The sequence below is a fragment of the Aythya ferina genome (assembly GCF_964211825.1).
Source record: "Aythya ferina genome assembly, chromosome: 23".
Lineage (NCBI taxonomy): Eukaryota > Metazoa > Chordata > Aves > Anseriformes > Anatidae > Aythya > Aythya ferina.
In genome coordinates, this window is record NC_140321.1 from 6,482,807 (window position 1) to 6,506,212 (window position 23,406).

Genomic DNA, 23,406 nt, shown 5'->3' on the forward strand with positions numbered 1-23,406 from the left:
GCAATGATTTCTGCACTTAAAACAATGGTACCAAGCTGCATTATAAGAAAACAATTGCTATAATTGCTAAATGGGATCTCACAACATCTGGCCTTGGAAGCTGAAGAAGGGGACAGGGAAGTTCTCTACTTCGTCTCTCCCCCCAGGATACAAGGAGGAGGAATCAAGGGTAGGTGGCTGCTGCTCACCCCCATTTCCCTAGAAGACATTCCCCTTTCTCTGCACTTAATCTCCATACATCCTGAGCACAAATTCCTCTATTTGCTGTCACAACCGCCCTGGTACATTACAGCAAGATGACAATCAATTAACTGCTCACTCTATCACAATAAAGAAGCCACCCTACCTTATATAACTCTTTTTAATTGTTTTCTTACATTATAAGATTTTGCTAAACTTATTCTGCCATAAGTTATATCATCTAATTTCTCAAAGTGCTAATAATTTAATTGCTTCCTTCCTGCAGACAAAGTGCCTGAGCTGTCTTCTCTCATTCAGAACATTATAAAAAGTAGCTGGCATGAATACTTAAGAGGGGCATTCTGATCACAAAACCCTATAGAAAACTGCTGTCGCCAGAGTCTGTTGTGTTCCAAACAGCTCCCAAAGAGCAAAAGCCTGCCGAGATGCTTTCTTGCACACTGGGACTGCATTGACTACAGAAAGTCACCCATAAGTGCATGGTAAGTCTCATAAGCAAACCTCTATGGGCTAGTGGAAGACTCCTGTTGTATTGCTCCTATATAATATATTGAAATTAAAATGTGAAATTCAAAATAACTCGTTCCCATAGAGCTTCTTGCAGGTTGCAGAAAGCCTGAACAAAAGTCATCCTTGTAATTTAAATATTCATGCTTGAGAAAGAACTTGCTAGCAAGAAAACACACTGTGCATTTTAAACCCTGATCAATAGCCTGTGTCTGCCAATTTTATCCACCTGTTTCTAGGAATATGGACCAATTGTGCCAGATCAGCTTCTGGGCTTCCTTGGGCACAGCCTTTCTTTCACTTTGTCTCAAGATGAGTTATGATGGGGTCACTGCCAAACATCCATCTTTGAAGTCAGATGACATTGTTCCTTTTATTCATTCTAGCTAGTTTTGATGTTACAGCTTGCAAAATAAAAGGACGAGGAGCAGACTGACTTAGCTGATGATGCTTCTGATCTGTGGACATAATGCCAGGCAATTATCAGATAACACTGTTAAAATGAAGTTATGCTGATGGAGGGAGACTCACTCTAACAAAGAGCCTTACCACTTTTTCATCTTAGTTTGCCAAAAATAGAAGTTCAAGGATATAAACAGCCATTCCCGTTACTAAAATGGGTCAAGAACAGCAATAGCACCCCAAAATGCCCATTGATGAATGCCTTAGGAAGCACGTTGCAGAACAGTCTACACGTTACAGAGCCAAAGCTCTCCAGTTCCATTTCAGTATGGATGTGGTCAGATGGCTAGCTGCTAAGCCCCACACTTTTAATGCTTCCTTCCTGACTGTGTGGACTTGGAAAACCCCCACTAGGATTCTTGCCTGAGTCACTCCGTCAGCCTGGCAGGAAGACTGCAAGTACTCCAAGGCAAACATCTTTGCCCACATATTCACCAGCTCTGTAGGCAAAAGCTTCCATAGCCTGAAGAGTGTTACCAAGAGGCTGCTGCAGAGAGAGTAGAATGCAAGGGAGCCATGACAGGCTGTAAGGGCTCAGCCCCCAAGCCGTTCTTGTCAAGGCACAGACCACTACCACGCATGCTACAGGAGAAAAGTAGGCTAGCCAGCAGTGCAGACAAGGTATTTCCCCCTGGTGAAAGAAACAGCAACAGAACCCACATGTGTAATGCCTTTTGGACTGTCTGTTAAAACACAGAGTCTTTCGCTCTAGGAATACTCTGTAACTGATGCTCCCTCCAGTTAGCTGCCCCTCACTGCTTCTCTGCAGTGTAAGAAGCCAGTTTGGTGTTCCTGCCACCTACCTGACAGCAAGAGGCAGAAGCAGGGGCTGGACATAGCTCAGGGAACATGCTCCTTCTCTCCAGGCTCCTTCCTGAGCACTGTCATTCACGAGGCTAAGTTAGAACTGCACACAAATATTTAGCAAGTGTTTCCTGCGTCAGGATTTCTGTGTTTTCTCAGGTATTACAAACGCTTGCTAGAGAAAGATGGCTAATATCAACGGGCAACGGGTAGACTCAGCACTTTATTCACAGTCCTCCTGCCCAGGGAACAATGGGCTATTGGAGAGCGGCTGGGCTGATTTCACTCCTGATGGGAAGAAACCTGAGCTCTTCATCCAGCTGTTTCTTTATTCTGTTACAAAGGTACAGGTCTGTTCATGCTCTTTTCTACAGCACAGAGAGCTTCCCCCCCCCCCCCCCCCCCCCCCTTCCATCTTGCAATTTACCATGTTCTAAGATGTACTATTTGTTTCTGTTGGTGTCAGGATCTATGATTGGGAACTTTATGTTGCACTAACCATAGCTGGTGTGGACCACAGGGAACGTATCTGAAACTCAGGAATGGGTTTTCTCAAGCCTATACAGTAGATGGAAACAGTTAAATCATGGGGATTGACACAGGATTAGACCCAGCACCTAGTTAGCACTTAAAGAAAAAAGCTATAAGTCCAGGGACTAAACATCCCAGGCAGCATGAATTACATTACTAGAGTAAATCTATTACTAATACTTAACAAGAAAGAGACAGCTTCCCTCTGGTTTGTATATCACTTCTGAACTCTTCACACACTCCACCACACAAAGAGAAAACTTTAGAAGGTAATTAATGATCCTGAATGCCAGCTCTTGAACGTATAAACAGAGCCCTATCCCCCCTTTTGATCAGTCAACATCTGAAAACACATAACATATTTATGCAACAAGTACATAAGAACAGGAGAGAAACCATCAAGCAAGGAAACGACACAATCCGGTACCTATAACTTCCACTAACCTTTTGCTTATCCTGAGTGCTTCCCAGCATGAAGTCAGCAGTCTTTTTAGGAACCCACACCTTTCTCTCCTGTTGCTTATAAACCCTGCATCCTCCATGCTACTAATCAACAACACTTTTATAATTTTAATAACTTGAAAACAAAAGGAGGGATCCATATGCTTGGACTGGCGCACGCTTCGTTGGGTTAGAAACTGGCTGGATAGCCGGGCCCAAAGAGTCGTGGTGAATGGAGCCAAGTCCAGTTGGAGGCCAGTCACTAGTGGCGTCCCCCAGGGCTCGGTGCTGGGGCCGGTCCTCTTTAATATCTTCATCGATGATCTGGATGAGGGCATCGAGTGCATCCTCAGTAAGTTTGCAGATGACACCAAGTTAGGTGCGTGTGTCGATCTGCTTGAGGGTAGGAAAGCTCTGCAGGAGGATCTGGATAGGCTGCACCGATGGGCTGAGGTCAACTGCATGAAGGTCAACAAGGCCAAGTGCCGGGTCCTGCACCTGGGGCGCAATAACCCCAAGCAGAGCTACAGGCTAGGAGAGGAATGGTTGGAGAGCTGCCAGGCAGAGAAGGACCTGGGAGTGATGGTGGATAGTCGGCTGAATATGAGCCAGCAGTGTGCTCAGGTGGCCAAGAAGGCCAACAGCATTCTGGCTTGTATCAGGAACAGCGTGACCAGCAGGGCTAGGGAGGTGATCGTCCCCCTGTACTCAGCTCTGGTGAGGCTGCACCTCGAGTACTGTGTTCAGTTTTGGGCCCCTCGCTACAAGAAGGACATGGAGGTGCTTGAGCGGGTGCAGAGAAGGGCGACGAAGCTGGTGAGGGGTCTGGAGAACAAGTCCTACGAGGAGCGGCTGAGGGAGCTGGGCTTGTTCAGCCTGGAGAAGAGGAGGCTCAGGGGCGACCTTATCGCTCTCTATAGGTACCTCAAGGGAGGCTGTAGCGAGGTGGGGGTTGGTCTGTTCTCCCACGTGCCTGGTGACAGGACGAGGGGGAATGGGCTTAAGTTGAGCCAGGGGAGTTTTAGGTTAGATGTTAGGAAGAACTTCTTTACCGAAAGGGTTGTGAGGCATTGGAACAGGCTGCCCAGGGAAGTGGTGGAGTCACCATCCCTGGAAGTCTTCAAAAGACGTTTAGATGTAGAGCTTAGGGATATGGTTTAGTGGGGACTGCTAGCGTTAGGTCAGAGGTTGGACTCGATGATCTTGAGGTCTCTTCCAACCTAGAAATTCTGTGATTCTGTGATTCTGTGATTCTGTGATATGTACCACTGAGGAGAGTACAGAGCAGAGGAACCAGTAGGTGGCCAGGTGAGCAGATTTAAAGCATAACTGACCCCCAAAGGCATTGTTGTCATCATGGTTAAATGAGACTGGCCTGGGAAGCCTCACGTTCATGTTGACCTCACTTAACTCACCATCAGGACCAGCTATACCAGGATAATGACAGCCCCATTCTAGTACTGCACCTCTTGTATTGTTGATTAATGTTTTTGTTTGTTGGTTGGCTGTTTTTCGTTGTTTGGTTGGATGGTTGTTCTTTGTTGTTGTGGTGTTTTGTTTTTGTTTTTTTTTTTTGTTTGTTTGTTTATTTGTTTTTTCCTTTTAAGGTGAGGTACTATGTGCACCTATGAGCTCTCAGTTAACAAGGTCTGAACTGAGACAGAAATTTTATGTATTCTAAAGTAAAAGGCTGAGTCTGCTTGATACGTCATTGTTAGATCCTTAGATTATCTGACGTTAACAGAGTCAAGTTCCAGTGTGTCTATACAGCCTCTTGTTCTAAGTGTGTCGCTGCACTTGACAGCAATAAAGAGTGCTGGAAAGGTTGTTTTTGTGTTACAGAGACAGGGAGGTGAAAAGAATCATGCTGGGACACAAGGTCTCTCCTACAACAGCATTTCTGTTGCTACCTGTTGAATGGGAAATTAGAATGTCATAAAGTAAACAAATATTGCAGTAGAAAATCCCATCCACTTCAAAGCACAGCCATATGTTGAAATCAGACCTGAAATAACAAAGGTTCCATTATCTGTTAACCAGGAAACGCAGCAGAAATAAGCAAGAGTCAAACTGTTGTTTTGCAATGATCAGTATAGGAAAAAGTGCAAAGCACGAGTATCTGATGACTCGTAGACTTTGCAGAATAATTAAAGTATAAATCACCTAACAACAATCTAACTGGGAGAAATATTCTCTTGTGGCTCTCCAATTAAATTAAATTTAAATTAACAGCCTGAATAGATTGTTACAAAATATATAAACAGAAACAAAGTCAGTAAAATTCAAAAGTCAAAAAATTAACTCATATGCTTTAGTGGCCTTCTCAGGCCAGAGTAAGTTAAATTTCCAGTGCTGTATTTATCTACATATTTGCAACGTGTGGGGATGTGGGAAGAGTTAACACAGTTTCATTCTGCTCCAATGCACCGGGTAAAATGGCATTTTGGTCAGGTTCTCTGACAGAGTGGGTTCCTGGTAACAGCAGATCTGCATCTTGGTAGCAGAAAGGTTAGGATGTATGTTGACTAGATGCTTAAATGTATTGCTTTCTATAACAGATACTCCTTTCGTCACAGGCACATCAGTATATGTTAACTGTAGAGAAAACTTGTCAAAAATGCACAGTTTCCATTAAGTGTTAGGGATAATTTAGGCCTCTTGCCCTTTTAACATTTGCAAGTCAAACTGTTTTCGTTAGCTCAGGCTTTAGTTATTTTAACTCCAGATAGATGAGTGAGATTTTTCCAAATCTTGTCGAAACTTGAAGAAATTCCTGAACAGAACAGCGTCTGAAGAGAAACAACCTCAAGACTGTTTCAAAATGACTGCTGCGTGGGTGAGAATTGGCAGGCCCGGTCGTGTGCCCCGCTGGGTGGGAGTCAGAGCGCAGGCTGAGCACGCTGCCAGGCGCAGCTCGAGCTCCTCCGCAGCCTTTCATGAATGAACTTCGGGAGTTTTTTTATGAATGGGCGCTCCGTCCTTGAATGAACACCCGAGCGCCGCGCGCTGATTGGCCCCGGCGGATAAAGCCACGCCCGCTCCCCCCTGGCTGAGGCCCTGCGCGAGCTGCGATTGGCGGGCGTGCCCGGCGCAGGGCTTCATTCAGGGAGTCAATGAAACAAAGGAGCGGGGAGCCGGGCCGGGCGGGCGGCGATGCGCCAATGGGAGCCCGGCCCCGGGCTCACGGCGGCCTGAGCGGGCGGGCGGGGCTGCCCCGGGCTCCGCATGGGCCGGGAGGCGCCGCCGCCACCACCGGGTGAGGCTCGTCCCGGGGGCTCGTCCCGTTCACGCTGGGGGGGCTCGTCCCGGCCAGGCGGCCTCGCTCCCGCCCGTTGATTCAAGTTTGGGGAGCGGTGAGGAGCCCCCCCACCGGGTATAGGGTTCCCCCCACCCGGTGTGGGCTGGCCTCGGCAGGTGCGGGAGGCTCGGCTCGTTGTTAGTTTAACCCCCGCCGTGCCTCTGCCCCCCCCTCAGGTGCCCGCCGAGAGCAGGCAGCTCCGCGGAGGTAGCGCACGGGCGGCAGGATGAAGGGGTACCTGGACCAGCAGGTGCCGTTCACCTTCCCGCAGGTGAGTGGCGGCTCCGCAGGGCGGGGGGTGGGAAGGGTTTTTGGGGTCTGGGACGGGAGAGCCCCCGCTCAGAGCCCCCCGCACTGATCATCTCCACCCGCAGCAGCCGCCCGGCCATGCGGGGCCCGGGTGCGGGGCTCCGGAGGGCGCTGGGAAGAGCCCCGTGGAGCCGGGCTTGCCTCCGGTGCAGGATTCGGAAGGTAAGGGGGGAGGTGGAGGGGAGGTTGGGGGTGTTGAAGGCTTCTGGGCAGGGAGCAGGTCCTCCCCCTGCGCCTCCGCCCCCACCTCCCCGTCCCGCCCGGCATCTCCGCCGCTGGAGCATCCTGCTGTCCCTCCCCAGCGCTCCACTGAGGAACCCTCTCGCTTTTCGTGCAGACCTCTTCCAGGACTTGAGCCAGTTCCAGGAGACTTGGCTGACAGAAGGTAGGCTCCTTCCCCTCGCTCTGTTTTGGTTTGTTCGGCTCTCGCTCGTTCGTCTTTCGGTGTTTGTTCTGCTCCTTCGCTTCGTTTGCCTAGCTCCAAACGCTGAGTGTTTTTTTTTTTCAGACTTGCCAACCTCTGGGCTGTGTAAATGAAGAAGCATGAATCACACTATTGTGCTGGGTATTTGCTTATGAATGGAACTTGGCTGTTAGCCCGTTTTCCTGGTTACAATTTTCGTTTCAGCCTCTACTTGTTACTGGTTTGATTTTATGTTAATTTTTTGCTTATCTTTGTTAGTTGCCAAAATATTGATATTTTCTTAAACAAACAATAATCTGTTATTTTAATTTGGGGAACAAGGTGCTTTTCTTATTTTTTTTTTTTTTTTTTTTTTTTTTTTTTTTTTTTAAAGATAATTCTCTGAAAGGACCTTCCTGGAGTTTGTCTTTCTACATGCTGCTCAGTTTGAAGTCTAAATTGTTTTGCCTTTTGATTTCAAGGAAGAGGAAACTTCAAGGTCCAGGGAGTGCCGTTAATTCAAAGTGAAAGTGGTTCTAAACGGCATAATGAATTTGTTCTGATTCCAGGACTACAAATGATCCCTTTTCTAGAAGAATTCAAAATGTATCCTCAAGTACAGACTTTTGATAAACATAAGAGAGCTTAATGCATCTAGGTACTTAACAAATATTTAACAATAGTATGAAAACATGCATGGCATTTTGAGCAGGTTTTTTTCCTTGAATTCTTCAACAAGTGAGGGACAAACCTGTCAAACAGTTTTCTGTATTTTTTTTCTAAAAACCTTCAAAAAGGTAGTAACCTAAGTAAGGTTAGTAAGAAAAAAAAAAAAGTGTTTTACATTCTTTTCAAATTCAAATGAAATGTCATTGATCAGGCAGCATTCAAGGGTGTGAGGACTGTAAGGATGCAAAAGGAATTATCTGGAGGCTCCTCTGCGATTTAAACAATTTGCTAATTTGGAGCAGAAAAATAGGTATTAATTGCTGATCATCTATAAGATCTGCAGAGTGTGCATGCTTGCTTGAGACCGGTTTCTCTTAAATCTTCAAAAACCTTGAGATGCCGATGAGACTTTTTTGCCTCAGTCGGATTCTGGTAATCTTTCAATTTTAGGCTTTCCAATATTTTTAAATAGCTTCTTAATCCAAACAATTTGCACACGATCACTACGATACAACTGTCAGTAGCAGAGTGTTAGTAGAATGAATTCACCAGCACCCCGAGTGAAGAGAAGGTCATCCCAGGGTCTTGTAGCACCGAACGGAGAAAGGGAACCTGCTGTCCTGTGACTGAGAAATTGTAATGCAAACCTTAGAAGAAAAGTAGCAGCACAAAACTGTATTTCCTATTAAATACCTTCCACTTCTGGGAAGAAATCTTTAGTGGCTACTGGAGTGGAAGGAACTCTGGATTCTCCAAACAGCTCTGCTCTTTGCTTCCTGTCAGTGAATGGACTTTAGCTCCCTGAGTTCCTACCTTCTCGCTTGATCTTTAGAAGTATTAATGCTTTGTAGCATCTTTTGTTCAAAGGATTTCAGGAACTTTGCCACTTCCTGTATTTTTTTTTCTTTGCAATACATCTGTCAATTATGCATTGCAGTCTTGATTTTCCGATTGGGATAGCTGAGTCCCAGAGCATCCCAACAGCTTGTCAAAATCACACGGCTCCAAATGGGCTCCAGGTTTCCCATTACCTGCTTTTGCGCCATAAACATGAAGAGCAATACCCTCCCCACAGCAGTCAGTGCTCCATAAAACTTAATGAGATTTTTTGATGAAAATGCAGAGAGATTTCTTGAAATTACTAATGAATCTTCAGAGCTGAGAAGACAAGATTTTAATAGGGACAAAATTAAATGAGGGTAGGGTCCAGAAGTAATGATCGTTAAACTATGGTAGATACAGAAGACTTCAGAGATGGTTTTGTAGCAGGGGTTAGTTTGGAAAGGTCACAATAGAATCTGGATAAAAAAAACTTGTGGAAGGCTATTGTTGTTTTTTTTTTTTGTTTGTTCGTTTCTTCTGTTTTGGCAAGTAGAATTTCCATTCCCATATCTTTTTGTCTTTATTAGATTAAAAATCCAGGGTGGCTGCAAGAGAAACGCTTGACTTTCTAGAAACTGGCTGTTGCAATGCAAGAAATGCCCAGTGATGATAGCTGTTGCGTGCTTTCAGAAAATAGCAAGTGGGTTTCTTATACAGCTCATCGCATCCGGTCATAGTCAAAGTGAGATTTTTGAGGAAATTCAGTGTGTGTTTTAATCATCTGATTTATGACTTTAGACTGCACGCATAGGGACCTATTTTCTCCCATGGTGATTCCCAGTTGCAGGATTTTAACCAAAAAAAAAAAAAAGCCTTTTGAAGCAGGGTATTTAGCTTTTTTGTCTATTTTATTTTATTCTATCTTACAGTTACTTTTAAATTAAGGGGGAAAAAATAGGAAGGAAGCAAATATTAGATACAAATTTACAACAAACATTCAGCCATATGCAAAATGTTAATAAAACTTCAACCATGTATACACTTGAGTATATATGTATGAATATATTTTTGTGTATATGTGCGTATGATTTCATTCTTGGGGGTATCTTTGTTAGCTTTTTAGAGTATTTTAACAGTAGCAATTAACACCTGATTTCACCTTTGCATAAAACACTATCTGCAGATAGATGGCTCTAAAAAGAAACAGATGCTTAGAAAACCCTAGGCCTTGTTACTAAAATTCTGAAGTCCTCATCTACACCATTTTAAGCAGAATCTGTTAGAATGTGATGTGGAGCTGGCAGCTGCACAGAAGTGATTCTTTGAGTGAGGTTGTCAGCAATGCAATGGGCAGTAAGCTGAGAAATCCAAACTCAGCTCCTGTGATGTGATCCCTGTTATTTCTCCTATTTTGATGTCACTTTTTCAAGGTAGTTCATAATTCCTTTTATGTAGGTTTGCTTCTGTTCCCCTCCTTTTACCACTTATGGTTCCCATTAGTTGTCATATAGGTTATTTTAAGGAGCAGTGAGAAGAGCTTGGCTCCTTCCATTCCAATCCGCAGCCTGTCGTTAGTGCAGTATTATTCCCTGAGGTTTATTTTTGGCTTGTCTTGTCTAGCTCAGCTTCACATGACTGAGATTACTGGGCTTCCATTCCTCATCTCCCCTTACTTTGACTACCTCACCTTTGCTTTAGAGCTAAGTGCAGTATTTTTGTTTGCATTGCAATATCCCAAACTGGCTCCGCTATGAACTAACAGCGACGTTATTTTCAGCCATAGTTTCTGAGAGATTTTGTGAAATAAGCATCTGCTGCAAAGTTCTCCCTTCCCTGCAATTAAAGGGACATAAAAGTAATTGTTGGAAGTAATAAAATATTATTGTAACGCGACACGTGCTGTGGTTAAGGGTTCTCTCTATGGCAATTTCTCCCAGAGCCTGCCTAGGTGCTCAGTTCTTTGTCAGGTCTGAATTCACCACGTCAGCTGCTATCTCTGGGTAGTGGAGGGCTGCTCTGGGGGTGGACTGAAGCCATCTGAGCTAAGGAAAGAGAGGAGCAAACCATCTTGTAGGAGGGTGTAAGCGTGCTTGGTTGTATTTACGGTTGAAAAATCTGCAGGAATTGTTTCCTCTGCAAATGTGCAAGGGCAGAGCTGATTAATGCTTCACTTGGCAAACGAGGGAAGCAGAAACTGGAGAACATGCGTAGCTGGCTTCTGTGAAACCAGAAGAGCTAGTAACCAAAATAAACAGACCAGCACTAGCTGCATGTACCAAAATGACTTAATTCCTATTCTAGCATTTGATTTTGCGTTAGAATAATCTGTCAAGGGCACCTGTGCATCTTGCAATAAAACTTTTCCATCTTCTGGGCTGTTCCAGTATGTTTTAATTCCCTGTTCTGAAATGGCTTCAAGGCAACCCAGGCATGGGCTAAGGCCACCTCGAGGTAGGTGATCCATGAACAGGCTGATCAAAGCTGGAGCTGAGAAAAGGCAGGCAGCTGCGTGTAGGCAGGTGAGCAATTCCATATTCCAGTGGAATATGGAATTCCAATATTTTAATTCCAGTATTTTAATTTAAAATAAGTATTTAGTCCGAAGAACGATGAAGTACACAGGGGAAGACTTCCCTCGTGTCTCCGATGTCGATGCTATGGGAATCTCTCACCAGCTTTTTTTTACAGCTTTAGCAAAGTCTAGTCGTGGAAATCAGAATTACTAAATGTGAACCCCTGGCTCACCCAGTGGCATCAAACTACAGAAAGCACGCTTGTGACTTCATGCCACAAGCCTCTCCAGTTTGGCTCCAGGAGGCTTTAGGCCTGAAGCTTCTCAACGTCATTGAGATGCTAATGTTGTTAACGATTTATCACCTTCAGCAACATCTTGTAGGGGGTGTGCTGCTGCCAGGTGAACGGGGCCTCTGCAGGCTTTCAGCTGTCTTTTAGACAGTCTTGGAAATACCAGCAAGGTTTGAGAAATCTGAGTGTTCTTGGAGTGGTGCTACCAGTGCTGTCGACAGGGCAGAGGCTTTTAGAAATAAGCTTTACAGCACTGATCACTGGGAAAATAGCAGTGCTTTGCAGTCAGGCTTACTCTTACATTTCCCACTTACAAAATCATACACACATGCAAGGCATTTTTTATAATTCCTCTCTCCTGGTACCAGGTTATATTATTATTATTATTTTCTTCTGAAATATTCTCTTTCTGCTGATCTACATACTGTAGCCTATTCTGCTAGTGCCAACCTATCCACTGCTTCTGGAGCTACTGAAAGGATTGTTTCTGTTGAAGCCATAGATGTTCCCCATGCTCAGCGCTTTGGCATAACCCTGCCAAATCTATCAGCTGGTAATTATCTTCCCCCTGCTAAATGCTTAAAAATCTCTGCATATTATGTTTCTGAGGAAAAATGTGAGCCTTGAGCTAATAAACTCGGTGTCCTTTTTCTCTCCAAGGTAAGAGACCAAGAAAGTGGCAGGCTGATGCAGCACAACTGCAGGCAGAGGAATGGGATTCATTAATCCCAGAGGGAAAGTAGCCTTAGTCACTAAAGTGCATCCCCGCGGAAAGCTCAGATCTTTCCTGCATAGACTTATTTCTACCTTACTGTTAATTACACCGCGCAAAGTGCCAAATCTAATTCTCCTCTCTCTCTCCCTCCCCCGGCAGCTCAGGTTCCAGACAGCGATGAGCAATTTGTGCCTGACTTCCATTCAGAGAACCGTAAGTAGCGCAGGGGCGACGGGCGGACGCTGCATCTCGGTGCATCTCTGGGGAGAAGGGCAGGAGACACTTCACCCAAAGGGATATGTAAATGCAACACGCAGGCATTGAGGCTGCAGTGCTCCTTCCTGCATTGTTGTGACAGACAAGACACAAAAAAAAAATGCTAATTGTCCCCACCTAGACAATGTAAAGGTATGTGTGTGGTGGGAGCTACCAGTCCCTTATGCTGAGTGCTTCCAGCAGATGTCTTGGTTAGGGTGTGTGTGAATTATTAGCTATCCCTGAAGAGCATAGGAAGTGCATTAGTATGATATTCCAAGGCAGAATTTGAGTGATTACCCCCCAGAGCAAAAGGAAGGGGGCTGTACGTGGAATTCCAGGTGCTGTACATGGGATTCCAGGTGCTGCGTGTCCCCGGGTGCTGCTCTGGGGCTCACCTGCGTGGCCTCTGGCTGAGCTCATGCTGCCAGCACGGCCTCTCCCTGCCCTGAGGAGCCATCTGTTGAAAACACGGCACATGTTTGCACAGGGGTGTGCGGAGCACACCGCAAACATTTGCTCTGAGAGCTGGGCAGAGCGTTCACCTTGCAGAGGAGCTGAGCGTTGCGCAGGTCCAGGCGTGGATCTCGGAAAGTTCCCCACTGGGGCTGTGCAACAATTTCTGCTCTTCTCACGCTGGGCCTGCTTCAGCCGGTCCTTGCAGGGTGCTGCCAGCTCAGCTGGAGCCTGGTGCTGAGCTGACCAAGCCTACACACTTGAAATTAATCCAGACCGTTCGAAATAGCTGCGGGAACCCAGAGCCTCAATTTCAGCGGCGTGTCAGGGCTGTGAGAAGATGCTTCCCCATCCTCTGGGCACGCATGCCTGGCAGCACAGGGAGCAGAGGTGCTCCTTTAAAGCTGCTGCAGTCAATTTTGCTCTCCCATGCCAATGCCCCTCTCTGCCTGGGGCGCTTTTCCCTGTGAAAACCAAAATGAAGCACTTTGATGCGGTGTTCTCGCCTACCTCCTTCCCCGCCTTGGCTCTGGCGTGCTCTCTGAGTCATGCAGCTTGTTTCTTCCTCTCTTTGACCTAGAACTGAGGAGAGGGCTGCTCCCATGTTTCACTCCGAATGAATGAGCCAGTTGTAATGCGATAGCCTGTTCCAGCTATTAGGGGCCGGAAAGAATTGGCTGCTCCTAGCACATTTAGCTTCTCGAGGCTTCAATGGAGCTCAGTGTACTGGACAGAGCTTTTTTTTTTTTTTCTTTCCAAAGCCTCAGCCAAAACATCAGCATTTTTAGATGGGTTCTGTCCATCCCTTTACTCTGCATGCTGAAAAGAGCTGCTCAGAGCTGGCCGTGGGAGCCCCTTGTCCCTGAGGAGGAGCAGGAGCCAGAACCAGGATGAGGCTCTGGTCTCTTATGGACGGATTTATTCCTACTGATTGTGCTGGGCTGTTTGGAGCCGTTTGGGTCCTGGTGCGACGCAGAGAGTGAAGATGGGCTTTCCTGGGGTAGGCTGAATCCCAAGGCAGGCAAAAGGAGTCAGACTTGTGGTTTGTTTTTTTCCTTTCTTGCTGAGAAAAAATATTTTGGGGAGGTGTGTTGGCAAACTGAAGTGGCCAGACCCTCCTGTGCTGAGAGAGGCAGCAGCATTTTTGCTAGCAGCCTGCTACGGCGCTTCTGAAGGGGCAGAGTGGATTTGCTGGGAGCAAGAGCTGTCCTGATGGTGGCTGCTGCTCATACGGCTTGGGTTAGTGCTGAAAGAAACCCAGCAAAAGTATGAGGTATTTGCAGCTCAGGATGTGACCTTCCACCCTTGGAACTGTAATCACAGCTCTGAGCATCCCACTCCTCGTAAGCAGCGTTGTGTCAGCTCGAGAGGTGGGAGTAAACTGGCAAACGGGGACTGCAGCGAGCCTTAGAAAGAGCTTACGGTTTTGATTTGGAGGACAGACCTCTCCCTTGTTTGAGAAACAAGCCTAGACCTGTGCACCTTTCTGGGGTTACTCTTCTTTCCTTCCCAAGTGTCAGCAGCCTCCTAACAGCAGTAGCAGAGCCCAGAGGCAAAGGCAGAAGATGCTTACCGTGTGCCCTGCAGCCAGGATGAGGTTTTCTGATGAACTAGTGAGGGAAGTTTTGCTCCCTGCTGGATTTAATTAAGCACAAGAAGTAACAATACCCACATCCTGGTGCTGTAAACTGCAGCCCACGTTTGTTATTCATGAAATTCTAACCAGCCCAGAAATATTCCTCCTCCTTGCACCAGGAGGGAGGCTGCGGAGAGGACCTGCAAGCCGCTCTTCCAGCTTGGAGGTGGCTTCTAGTGAAAGTAGGGACTTGGAAGTCAGGCTTCTGCTTTGTACTCTGCTCTAACACTGATGCAGCTCTTCTGGAATAGCTAATATCAAATAACGTATAATAATATATCTGTATAAATTGGTTAGTGCTTCTGGAAATGCTACTTTTGTGAAGTGTCTGCATGCAAGGCGGTCTGGTGACAGCCTGTAATAGGATGCAATGTATATAATGGTATTTTCCCATGGAAGGCTTTCAGCTCATTAGCTTTGTCTGCAAAAACCTTCACTTATTGTCCTACAAGACGAACTATGCTATCAGGAAATCTGCAGCGCAACATCATAGAAGTATGTTGTACCTTAATGCGGCGTTCCGTGGTAATGCTGCCCACAAGACGTGATTGCCAGGTGTGTTAACAAAGGAGCACTTTGCATAACACAAACCAAAGCTTTGCTTTTGTGGGCTCCAAAAAACGGATATAGGCACGCTACCCCTCGGGACTCTCTCCGTAACCAAGAAAAGCTTCAACTGGATTTTTCACGTCTTCCCCCACAGTAGCTTTTCACAGTCCTCCTGCTAAGATTAAAAAGGAGCCGCAGAGTCCCTCCTCGGACCCCACGCTGTCCTGCAACCACAAGCAGCCATTCCAGTACCGCAATGGCGAGCAGTGCCTTTATGCCAGGTAACGCCGCTCCCCCAGGCGCCTATGGGGAACTGTTTCCTAAAACAAAGAGCTACCACCTTATCTGATGGGGTGGTGTCACCACCATCTGACCTGGCTGCTGGGTGAGGGGGGTGCGGTGCAGTACAGATCACCCTGGGGTTGGTATCTCCATTGCGTGGGGTAGCTCGGAGCCATGGGGAGGGGATCTGGGCCAACACCTTCTCTTTTCCCTATTACTGTCCTGTTGCTGAGAGCAATGTTGACTGCAGAACTGTAACGCTACAATATGTTTGACTGTCCCAGTGCCTATGATCAGCCCAGACAAGTCGGAATCAAGTCCCCCGACCCAGGAACCCCGATACAGTCACCGCTCCAACAGTTCCCTAGACAGGACCGGAGCTTCCTGACCCCTGCGGGGCCACCCCACCCCACATCCAGCTGTGGATACCTCATCGAAAACAGGTGAGTTCCCGCTAGGAGGAGCAGCTGCTGGCCAGGCTTTGGTGGTTCAGAACAGGAGGGGCTGCAGCATCTGGATCCAAGTGCTCAGCTTTCAGCAACCTCAGGATCCCAGGGAAAAAAAAAAAAAACTAAAGCACCTGGGACCCACAGCTGCTGCTGCTGCCTGGGGTTTGAAGAGGAAGCCTTCAGCACTGAGCCCACCATGGCAAATGCCTGCTGCTGGGTCCCTTCCTTGCCCCATGCAGCTCCTCCAGCCCTCGTAACAAGCAAAACAAGGCAGCTTGCCCCCTCGAGCAGACCCCTTGCAGCTCAGAGGGCCAGGCAAGCAGCCATCCCATGGCCTCTCCCCTCTTCCAGCTCTGCCTACCAGCCGCCCGTGGAGATGTGCCGCTCCTTCCCCTCCTCGCAGGGCATGGCCCGAGAAGCCCCCGTTGGCTACCAGCGCCAGCTGTCCGAGCCCGGCCTCCAGTACCCTCCGCAGGGCTTCAAGCAGGAGTACCACGACCCACGGTACGAGCAGGCGAGCCAGGCAGGCAGCAGCTGCCAGTACCCAGCAGCTGTGGTGGTCAAGCAGGAGCAGGTGGACTACGTGTACGACTCAGGTATAAACCGGGTTTTAACTTATGGGGATGTGTGGTCTGGGAAACTGGCTGTGGAGTAGGAAATGCAATTAATTTGGACTGCTCAGCCTGCCCAAGAGAAGCTTGGGACGTTCACTCTCCATACAATGTTTGCAGATAACGAACATGGAAAATGATCATGCAATGCCATGCCTCATCTCAGCCAGGCTGGATCGCTGTGTTAATAAATAATGGCAATTCCATTTCCATTAATGGAACCAGCCCTGGCTTCTTGGCTGGAGCCCTGACTCCTGCAATCTCTAAAAACACTTTGGCACCTGGCCAGCCCAATGCATTTGGGAGGTTTGGACAGAAATCTTGCGTTCTTAGATATATTTTTATCTGGTCAGATAATGCTGATCGTTCTGGTTGGATTCCAAAGATGAGCCCTTAAAGGAAAGGAGCTTGTTCATGGGGGTTGGCTGAACTTACTGAAGGACTGGCAGAGAAAGTGGAGTTCGGGCTTCTGCCTCAGGCACATGAAAAGGTACAGCAAAGGAACCAGCTTGCCCTATTAACAAGAAAACCTGGAGCAGAGGCTCCAGGTTTGTGTTGCCCAGTTCCACTATTTGGATTATGCCTGGTGCACATTACAGACGTGCAAACAAATGCACAGGAATGGACATAAGGAGAGAAACTTTCTCCTAGCTCAAGGTGGTTGGAGGACAGTTCATGCCATGTAACTTAGGAGCTTGAAACTCCCTTATGCATTTGTATTTAATCTAATGTTATGGGGTGGTCTCATTATTCATGTAAATGTCAAAAGCTTATGAAGGACTTGGATTCAGTAAAAACACCCCCAGGGGAGTAGACTTCACAGGATACTATGCAGTGTATAAAGGACTTTTTTCTTGCTTTAAATTTACCTTTGTATTTCTCCCCGTTCATGTCTCATAAGAGACCTCACAAACAGAGGAACACAGAGATGAATCTCAACACTATTTCTCCTCACTTCATATGGATGTCAGTCAGAAACCATAGCAGTGACTAGGTAAAAGCCCCTAAACCTGACGAATTAATATGCTGGAGAGCGCTGTGCAGTGAGCTCCACCACCAGCCACTGAAGTTTCTCTCTTATGACACTAGAAACGGAGGAGGGTGTTCTGGTTTTGCAGAGAGTTTTGGCCTTGAGGGGGTTGTGTGGGCCGCTAGGTAGCAGAAAGAGAGAAAAGTGAGGTCAGCTTTAAAGGATTTACACTGAAAACCTTCTGTAAATGACAGCAGAAAGGAAGGAATCAAATATCTTGGAGCTGGTACAGAAAACCCATCTCGGATCCCTGCAGCAGGAGGTGACCTTCGAACCCCAGCAGAGGAGAGGGGCGCTGGGTGCAGGGGTTGTGCTGGGTGACCCCGAGCTGCGGCTCACGGAGCTGCCTGGCCCCGTGCCTCTTCCCTGAATCCCTGAATGGAGGCAGAGGAATTTCATTCACAAAATGGAGGCGTCGGGAGATGCAGCGCTTCCAGCCCGGCTGCCCGGGGATCAGCTTTCACTGCTGACAGCGGCTGCTGCTGGAAACCCGAGTGCTGCTCCCTACAGCAGCTCCCTGAGGGAGCTGGTGCCCCATGTGAGATAAACCTGCTCTGTTCTGACAAACAGATCCTAAAGTCTAAAACCAAAAGAGGCTGAAGAGACTCGGGTGGCTAACAGGAGCCTGGCCCCTTCCAAGGATGGGTGAGCATGGAGCTGGGGCTGAGCTGCCTCGTGCCGAGCCAACCTCCACCTGCTGCTTCCCATAGAAACAGGGCACACAGAGCAAATAGCAGAGACTTCAGAGGATCACAATAGAAATAAAGTTTATAGTTCCAAAAATAGCTCTCTAGACACCAGAGCAATCAGGTAATTCTCTTACATTCCACGAGGGATAAATCTTATTTTTTTTCTGCAGACTTGTCCAAAGACTTGCTGCCCTGACATCACTCGCCCAATAAGCTGTTCTAGAGGGAGCGTTGCTTCTGGTGTCCCGGTGTTTTAATGGACACTTTGAATTTGGTCACTTTAGCAGAAATAAATACTTAAAGAAAAAGCTCCCCCGAGAGTAAGGAATACATCGCTGCTGATACTACACTTTCACTGGGTCCTTCTGCCCAAACAGGGGAAGAAAATGTGCAAACCCCAAAGAATGCTTTTTTGAGAGTAGTTTATGATTGCAATAACGCACAGTCTGTCAGCTCAGAGTACCCTTCCGCCCTTAGCATCAGCAAAATGTCTGCTGAAGACAATGGCTTTACAGAGGAGCATAAAGGGTACGAGGTAAATCTTTCCAAAGCTCCCTGATACAGCTTCCATTTTGGCTGTGGACAGAAAATGGGTTTGTTTCAGAAAATGTGGGATTTGGAAATGAGATCTAGAGGATATAAATTACAGTGCCCAGGCAATGATACATACTGCACAGAGATCTTAAAAAGATCTGCTCGTTTGCAAACTTAGCTGAGAAAACGTACAGGCAAAAATAATCTGTCCGGGAGAACTCCCTGTCTTGATGGGAAGAAGCCAGGGAGATGTAAGATAGGAGATTTCTGAGCCGCTGCCTGTAGAAAACATTCAGATGCTGCTGGTCTCCATTAATGCCTTTATAACACAGAGATGAAGCTTAGTTTGAGGTAACTGAGGGAGAGGAGTCATGCAAACCCAGCCTGCTGAATACATGACTATCTGAATACGTGAGGAACTCAGCAATTGTCATCCCTTCCCTGTGCCTCACTGCACTCTGCTGCTCCCCTGGCCCTGATGCCCTGTGTGGGTTTTTCCTCTTTCAGGCTGCAGCTACGACAAGCAGATGAGATCCTTCTCTGATGACATCTGCGTGGTTCCAGAAAAATTTGAAGGTCAGAGAAAGACTAACTTCTAGTTTTGCTGTAAGACAGGGTTATTCGGCATCCCTGCTAGCCGCTTGGCCGCTGTCCATGTGGTTCATTGCGCTGTGTTTTTGCAGGTGTGTTAGCTGTGGTTCATACTGCCCTTTTGGCATTTTGTGCTTTTTTTTTTTTTTTTTTTTTAAGCAGCAAAGGCCTTCTGGCATCCGTAGCTTAATTGTGAGGGGCATCAGAGCTCCTCCTAGAAGAGCTAATGGTGAATTTGCTGCTCTGGTTTATGTGAACTGAAATGTTCTGGGTGCGTTTTTGTGAAATACGCTTTCTTTGCAACTTTTTTTTTTTTTTTTTTTTCCTCTCCACGCTGTTACCCTTAGAAACAGCTTGTTTCTCCTCCTCAGCAGGAGACATCAAGCAGGAGGTCGGAGGGTACCGGGAAGGACCTCCCTACCAGCGACGGGGATCTCTCCAGCTCTGGCAATTTCTTGTGGCTTTGCTGGATGATCCGACCAATTCCCACTTCATTGCCTGGACTGGAAGAGGGATGGAGTTCAAGCTGATTGAGCCAGAAGAGGTGAAACCTTCTAGCTTCTCCGCGGGCTCAGGGGAGCAGCTGCTGGTTCTGAGCATGCAAATTCCCTGGTGGTTTTCCTCTGTCCTGCGAAGGCTCCTGCCTCCCAGGGGTACTGGCTAAACCCCGCAGCAAGCCCAGGTTTTTAGAAGAGGTCCAAACACCTGGGTGACACCCGTATCAGCTTGAACAAAGGCTGGCTGTAGGTTTAGGGTCTTGGCAGTGCAGTGAGCCAAATCACCCTGTCTCCACTTCCCAACACACAACACACTTCAGTCCCCAGCTCGCAGTGATCTGTGCTGTCTCCTCATGCTCCATGCCTGAGGCTGGCTGGCATTGAGGTTTGGGGTTTTGAACCCTACTGATCATGGAAGCTTTCATGAAAATCTGAAAGAAACCACGGCCTAGTCTAACGGTATTTCGGTATCAAAACTAATGTTAACTAAGGTGTCATTCTTAATGCCACCATGTTTAAAAAAAAAAGAAATCCACCTGATGATGTCTAGGAGACTTTTGGAATTGTTTGTATCTGATCAGAGCTGCTTGTAGCCCTGTTCGTGCTGCATATCACCTTTTTGGGCACTTACCAGTGCAGATGAGTTGTTTCGGTGGGCTGACCTGCTTACAAGAGATTCTTCGGCCTCGTGGACAAAGCTGAGCTCCACGTAGTGGGAGTAAGAGGCACGTTGTTCTTCCAGTGGAGGAGGGTTCCTGGTGAACTCATCTGATTCTTGCAGATCAAGCGTAGCACAGGATGAAGCAGTCCTTCAGCATCCTCAGGCTGTCAGAGTGCTGGAGGATGAGAAGTGGGGGCAGCAAAACCGAGCTCTGCGATGGCAGGAAAAATGTCTCTGCTTCAGCCTGAGTTCTGCTCTCCCTCTTGAAGAGCTGCTAGACAAATATTGAGCCTATTACTGAAATGTTAGAAGGGTTGCTATGTGCTTTGGCGTGGTCCTGCTCCTCAAAACAGAAACAGCTGGGTAATGGCCTTATGCCCTTGGGCTGGGCTCTCAGACATCCACGTGCTTTGTGGCTTTGTCCTGCAGGTAGCCAGGCTGTGGGGGATCCAAAAGAACCGGCCAGCCATGAACTACGACAAGCTGAGCCGCTCCCTTCGCTACTATTACGAGAAGGGCATCATGCAGAAGGTCAGTTTGCAAAGCAAAGCCTCTCGTGAGGCTCTGATGGGTTTGCCGGGTGGTTTTGCAAGCTTGCTCTGGTGCCACCCGTGTGCCTGCAGGATTCTCCTCTCTTCCCTGCAGGTGGCTGGGGAGCGCTATGTGTACAAATTCGTGTGTGAGCCCGAAGCCCTGTTCTCTCTGGCCTTCCCCGATAACCAGCGGCCGACTCTGAAGGCAGACTTTGACCGGCAGATCAGCGAGGAGGACACGGTGCCTCTGTCTCACCTGGATGAGAACGCCGCTTACCTGCCGGACCTTGGGAGCCTCCCCCCGCAGCTTTATGGCAAAGGCTACACCTATTAGTGCTGCTGGGAGCCGGCTGCCACCCCTGCTTGTGTATATAAGGAGATGTCTGGTTAGTATTCAATCAGTATAGGCATTTTCCCAGGCCAGCCTGAGGCTGCACTGAACGGTGAATACCTGCCACGGTCAGGAAAAGGGTTGGGGCAGATGCGTGGATAAACCAGCTGGCAGCTGACAGGGCTCCTGGGTGCTTGCAATGCCACCCTGGTGTTTGGCAGGATGGGACCAGGTCTCAGCGATGCAAACGTCTTCCGAGCAGGGCAGCCCCAGCTTCAGCAGCACCTCGGGTGGTTGCTGCCTTCTGCCAGAGCAAACTCTCCTGCTGAGCCCCTCTCTTTGGCGAGATGTTCTCCTGCTCAGCTTTTTCTCAGATGTGAGGATGCTACAGTGCTGCTGCTGGCTCTGCTCCTCCGGTCTTGAGCCTCTGGATGCCCTGTCCTCAGCAAGGGATGGTTTGGACCTGCACGGACTCACCTCTGCAAAGCCAGCCTTGCCTTCACCCCAGGGGGCTGCGCCACGGATCCGACGCCTTCCCTGTGGACTGCTCTGTGGGAACGGGGAATGCTCATCCTGTTTGTGCATGCTCCTGCCTCGTCACCTCCCTGCCCGTAATACTCCCTGCCAGGGCTGTCTGGTATGTTGGTGCTCTGTCTGAGCAAGGCAGCTGGAGACAGGGGCCAGGATGAGAGCGGGCATGGAGCACACAGCCCTGCTCCAGCACGGGGGAACTGCAGAGCTGCCTCGTGGTGTGTTTCTGGGGTGCAGGTCAAAGCCAACGTCACCGTCAGGTGGGGGGATTGCAGGAGGCAGCCAGCCCTGGGCCACCAGTCCCTCTGAGTGGCATGGTTATTCCAGCCTGAACGATTTCTACAGCAGCCCTCGGGATCTGTGAAGACCTGGCAGGCTCCCAGGCTTGGCTGGAAAAGCAGCTGAGGCGAGAAAAGAACCTGGTGGGGCAAGTTAAGAAAGAGCTATACAAAGTGACCTAAACCAGAGTTCTTAAAATCTCAATTTAGACTTCACCACTGCAGGCGGTTGCCTGTTTGAAGGAAATTCAGCTGCGTCGGGAGGGCAGATATCTCTGCAGCCAAATGCAGCGTGTGCAGCTGAACCACTCTTTGCCCGTTTTTCCACAATAGTGAAAATTTACAACGGGCACCACATCCCCAGTGAGATGTGCCACGCTTTTTAATTAGGTGCTCCGGCCATGCGCCCAGCTAGACAAGGAGGAGTACACTAAACCCATACAAAAAAAAAAAAAAAAAAGAAAAAAAAAAAGAAAAGGAAAAAAAAGCTTTTTTTCCCTCAGCTTTGGATTGGCATCCTCGCTGCTGAATACGGAGCCTTGCCAATGCCTGGAGAGAGAGGAAACTGTGTGTTGAGTGAAAGCCCCATTTCCCCCACTGCCTCACCCCTGCATGGCTAATGCCAGCCCTGCCAGCCTTGCTCCTGGGCCCGAGGCCAGGGAAAGCAGCTCTCCCTGCCCCAGACGAGGCCAGGGACGTGGGGCAGCCTCCTCTGCTGCTGCCTCCCCGTGCTCCTGGCAGCTCCTGGCCCTCCTCTGCCTTGCCCTGCTCCCACCAGGTGCCTCTGGTGTCCCAGAAGTGAGTGGGGAAAGGAACCCTGCCATTGGTATAATCTGCCTTTACTATTTATGAGTGTAAAAATACTATAATTAATAAATTGGTCTATGTCTTTGGCCAGCGGCCCTTCATTCAGCCCCTGGCTGGTCCTCTCTTCCCCTCTGTGCTGGGTTTGCCCAGCTTGCAGCCCTGGGCAGCTAAGCGAGAGCATAGGGAAGGGGGCTTGCTCCTGTATTTTGGGGGTGTTCCAGAAACAAACGGTTCCCTCCCTGGATATCCTCCCAGGATTAACCCCATCCTAGCTGAAAGCGGAACGGGGGCAGTCACCCTCACAGCCCAGCCTGAACGCTCCCCCGAAAACCCAACCTCTGGCTGCAGTGAGCCCACGCTCCCACCCTGACCGCGCACCAACCACCGAGACGAGCTCTGTGGTTTTAATTAAAGCAATTGTTCCTTGCACATTGTCTCTGTCTTGAGCCCACAGTTACACAGGCGTGGAGGAGCCCTGTCCTGCTGCATCTGCCTCCTTCCTCGAGGCAGGCAGATATTTCCGAGGGAAGCGTTCGTGGTAATGAGAAGCTGACCTGTAGCTTTGGGATGGGCCCTGCTGTGTTACTCTCAGTCTCCAACAAATGCAGTTGGTAGCTTGTTTTGATCTGGCAGCTCTTTCTGCAGGATTCCCAGAGCATTTTGTGTTTGTTGTCTGCTATTCTTCAGGCTACCCTCTTGCCCAGCCAACCTTCCTTCCA

At 48.2% G+C, this 23,406-nt stretch overlaps 1 protein-coding gene across 5 annotated transcripts; it reads left to right on the plus strand.

Annotated features, from left to right (window-relative positions):
- Positions 1-6,107: 6,107 nt before the first annotated feature.
- ETV4 (ETS variant transcription factor 4) lies at positions 6,108-22,779 on the plus strand. 5 transcript variants are annotated; one of them, XM_084496468.1, is made up of 12 exons: positions 6,108-6,202; positions 6,421-6,515; positions 6,619-6,715; positions 6,891-6,938; positions 12,127-12,180; positions 15,018-15,144; positions 15,430-15,588; positions 15,946-16,190; positions 18,966-19,034; positions 19,397-19,593; positions 20,637-20,738; positions 20,853-22,779. In XM_084496468.1, the coding sequence occupies exons 2-12, from the start codon at positions 6,471-6,473 to the stop codon at positions 21,072-21,074; spliced, it is 1,365 nt and encodes a 454-aa protein (XP_084352594.1). In that variant the 5' UTR covers positions 6,108-6,202; positions 6,421-6,470; the 3' UTR covers positions 21,075-22,779. The 5 variants fall into 5 exon arrangements, with proteins under 5 accessions (XP_084352594.1, XP_084352593.1, XP_084352595.1 ...); XM_084496467.1 differs by lacking the exon at positions 6,108-6,202 and having other exon boundaries at positions 6,234-6,515; XM_084496469.1 differs by lacking the exon at positions 6,108-6,202 and having other exon boundaries at positions 6,234-6,515; positions 6,622-6,715.
- The last annotated feature ends 627 nt before the right edge of the window (positions 22,780-23,406 follow it).

What these genes read in the sequence shown, in the direction of transcription:
- ETV4 (XM_084496468.1), top strand. Translation starts at nt 6,471, where the DNA reads ATGAAGGGGTACCTGGACCAGCAGGTGCCGTTCACCTTCCCGCAG. An exon ending in GAGCAGTGCCTTTATGCCAG is followed by an intron (nt 15,145 to 15,429) that starts GTAACGCCGCTC and finishes TGACTGTCCCAG; the next exon opens with TGCCTATGATCAGCCCAGAC. An exon ending in GGTTCCAGAAAAATTTGAAG is followed by an intron (nt 19,035 to 19,396) that starts GTCAGAGAAAGA and finishes TGTTACCCTTAG; the next exon opens with AAACAGCTTGTTTCTCCTCC.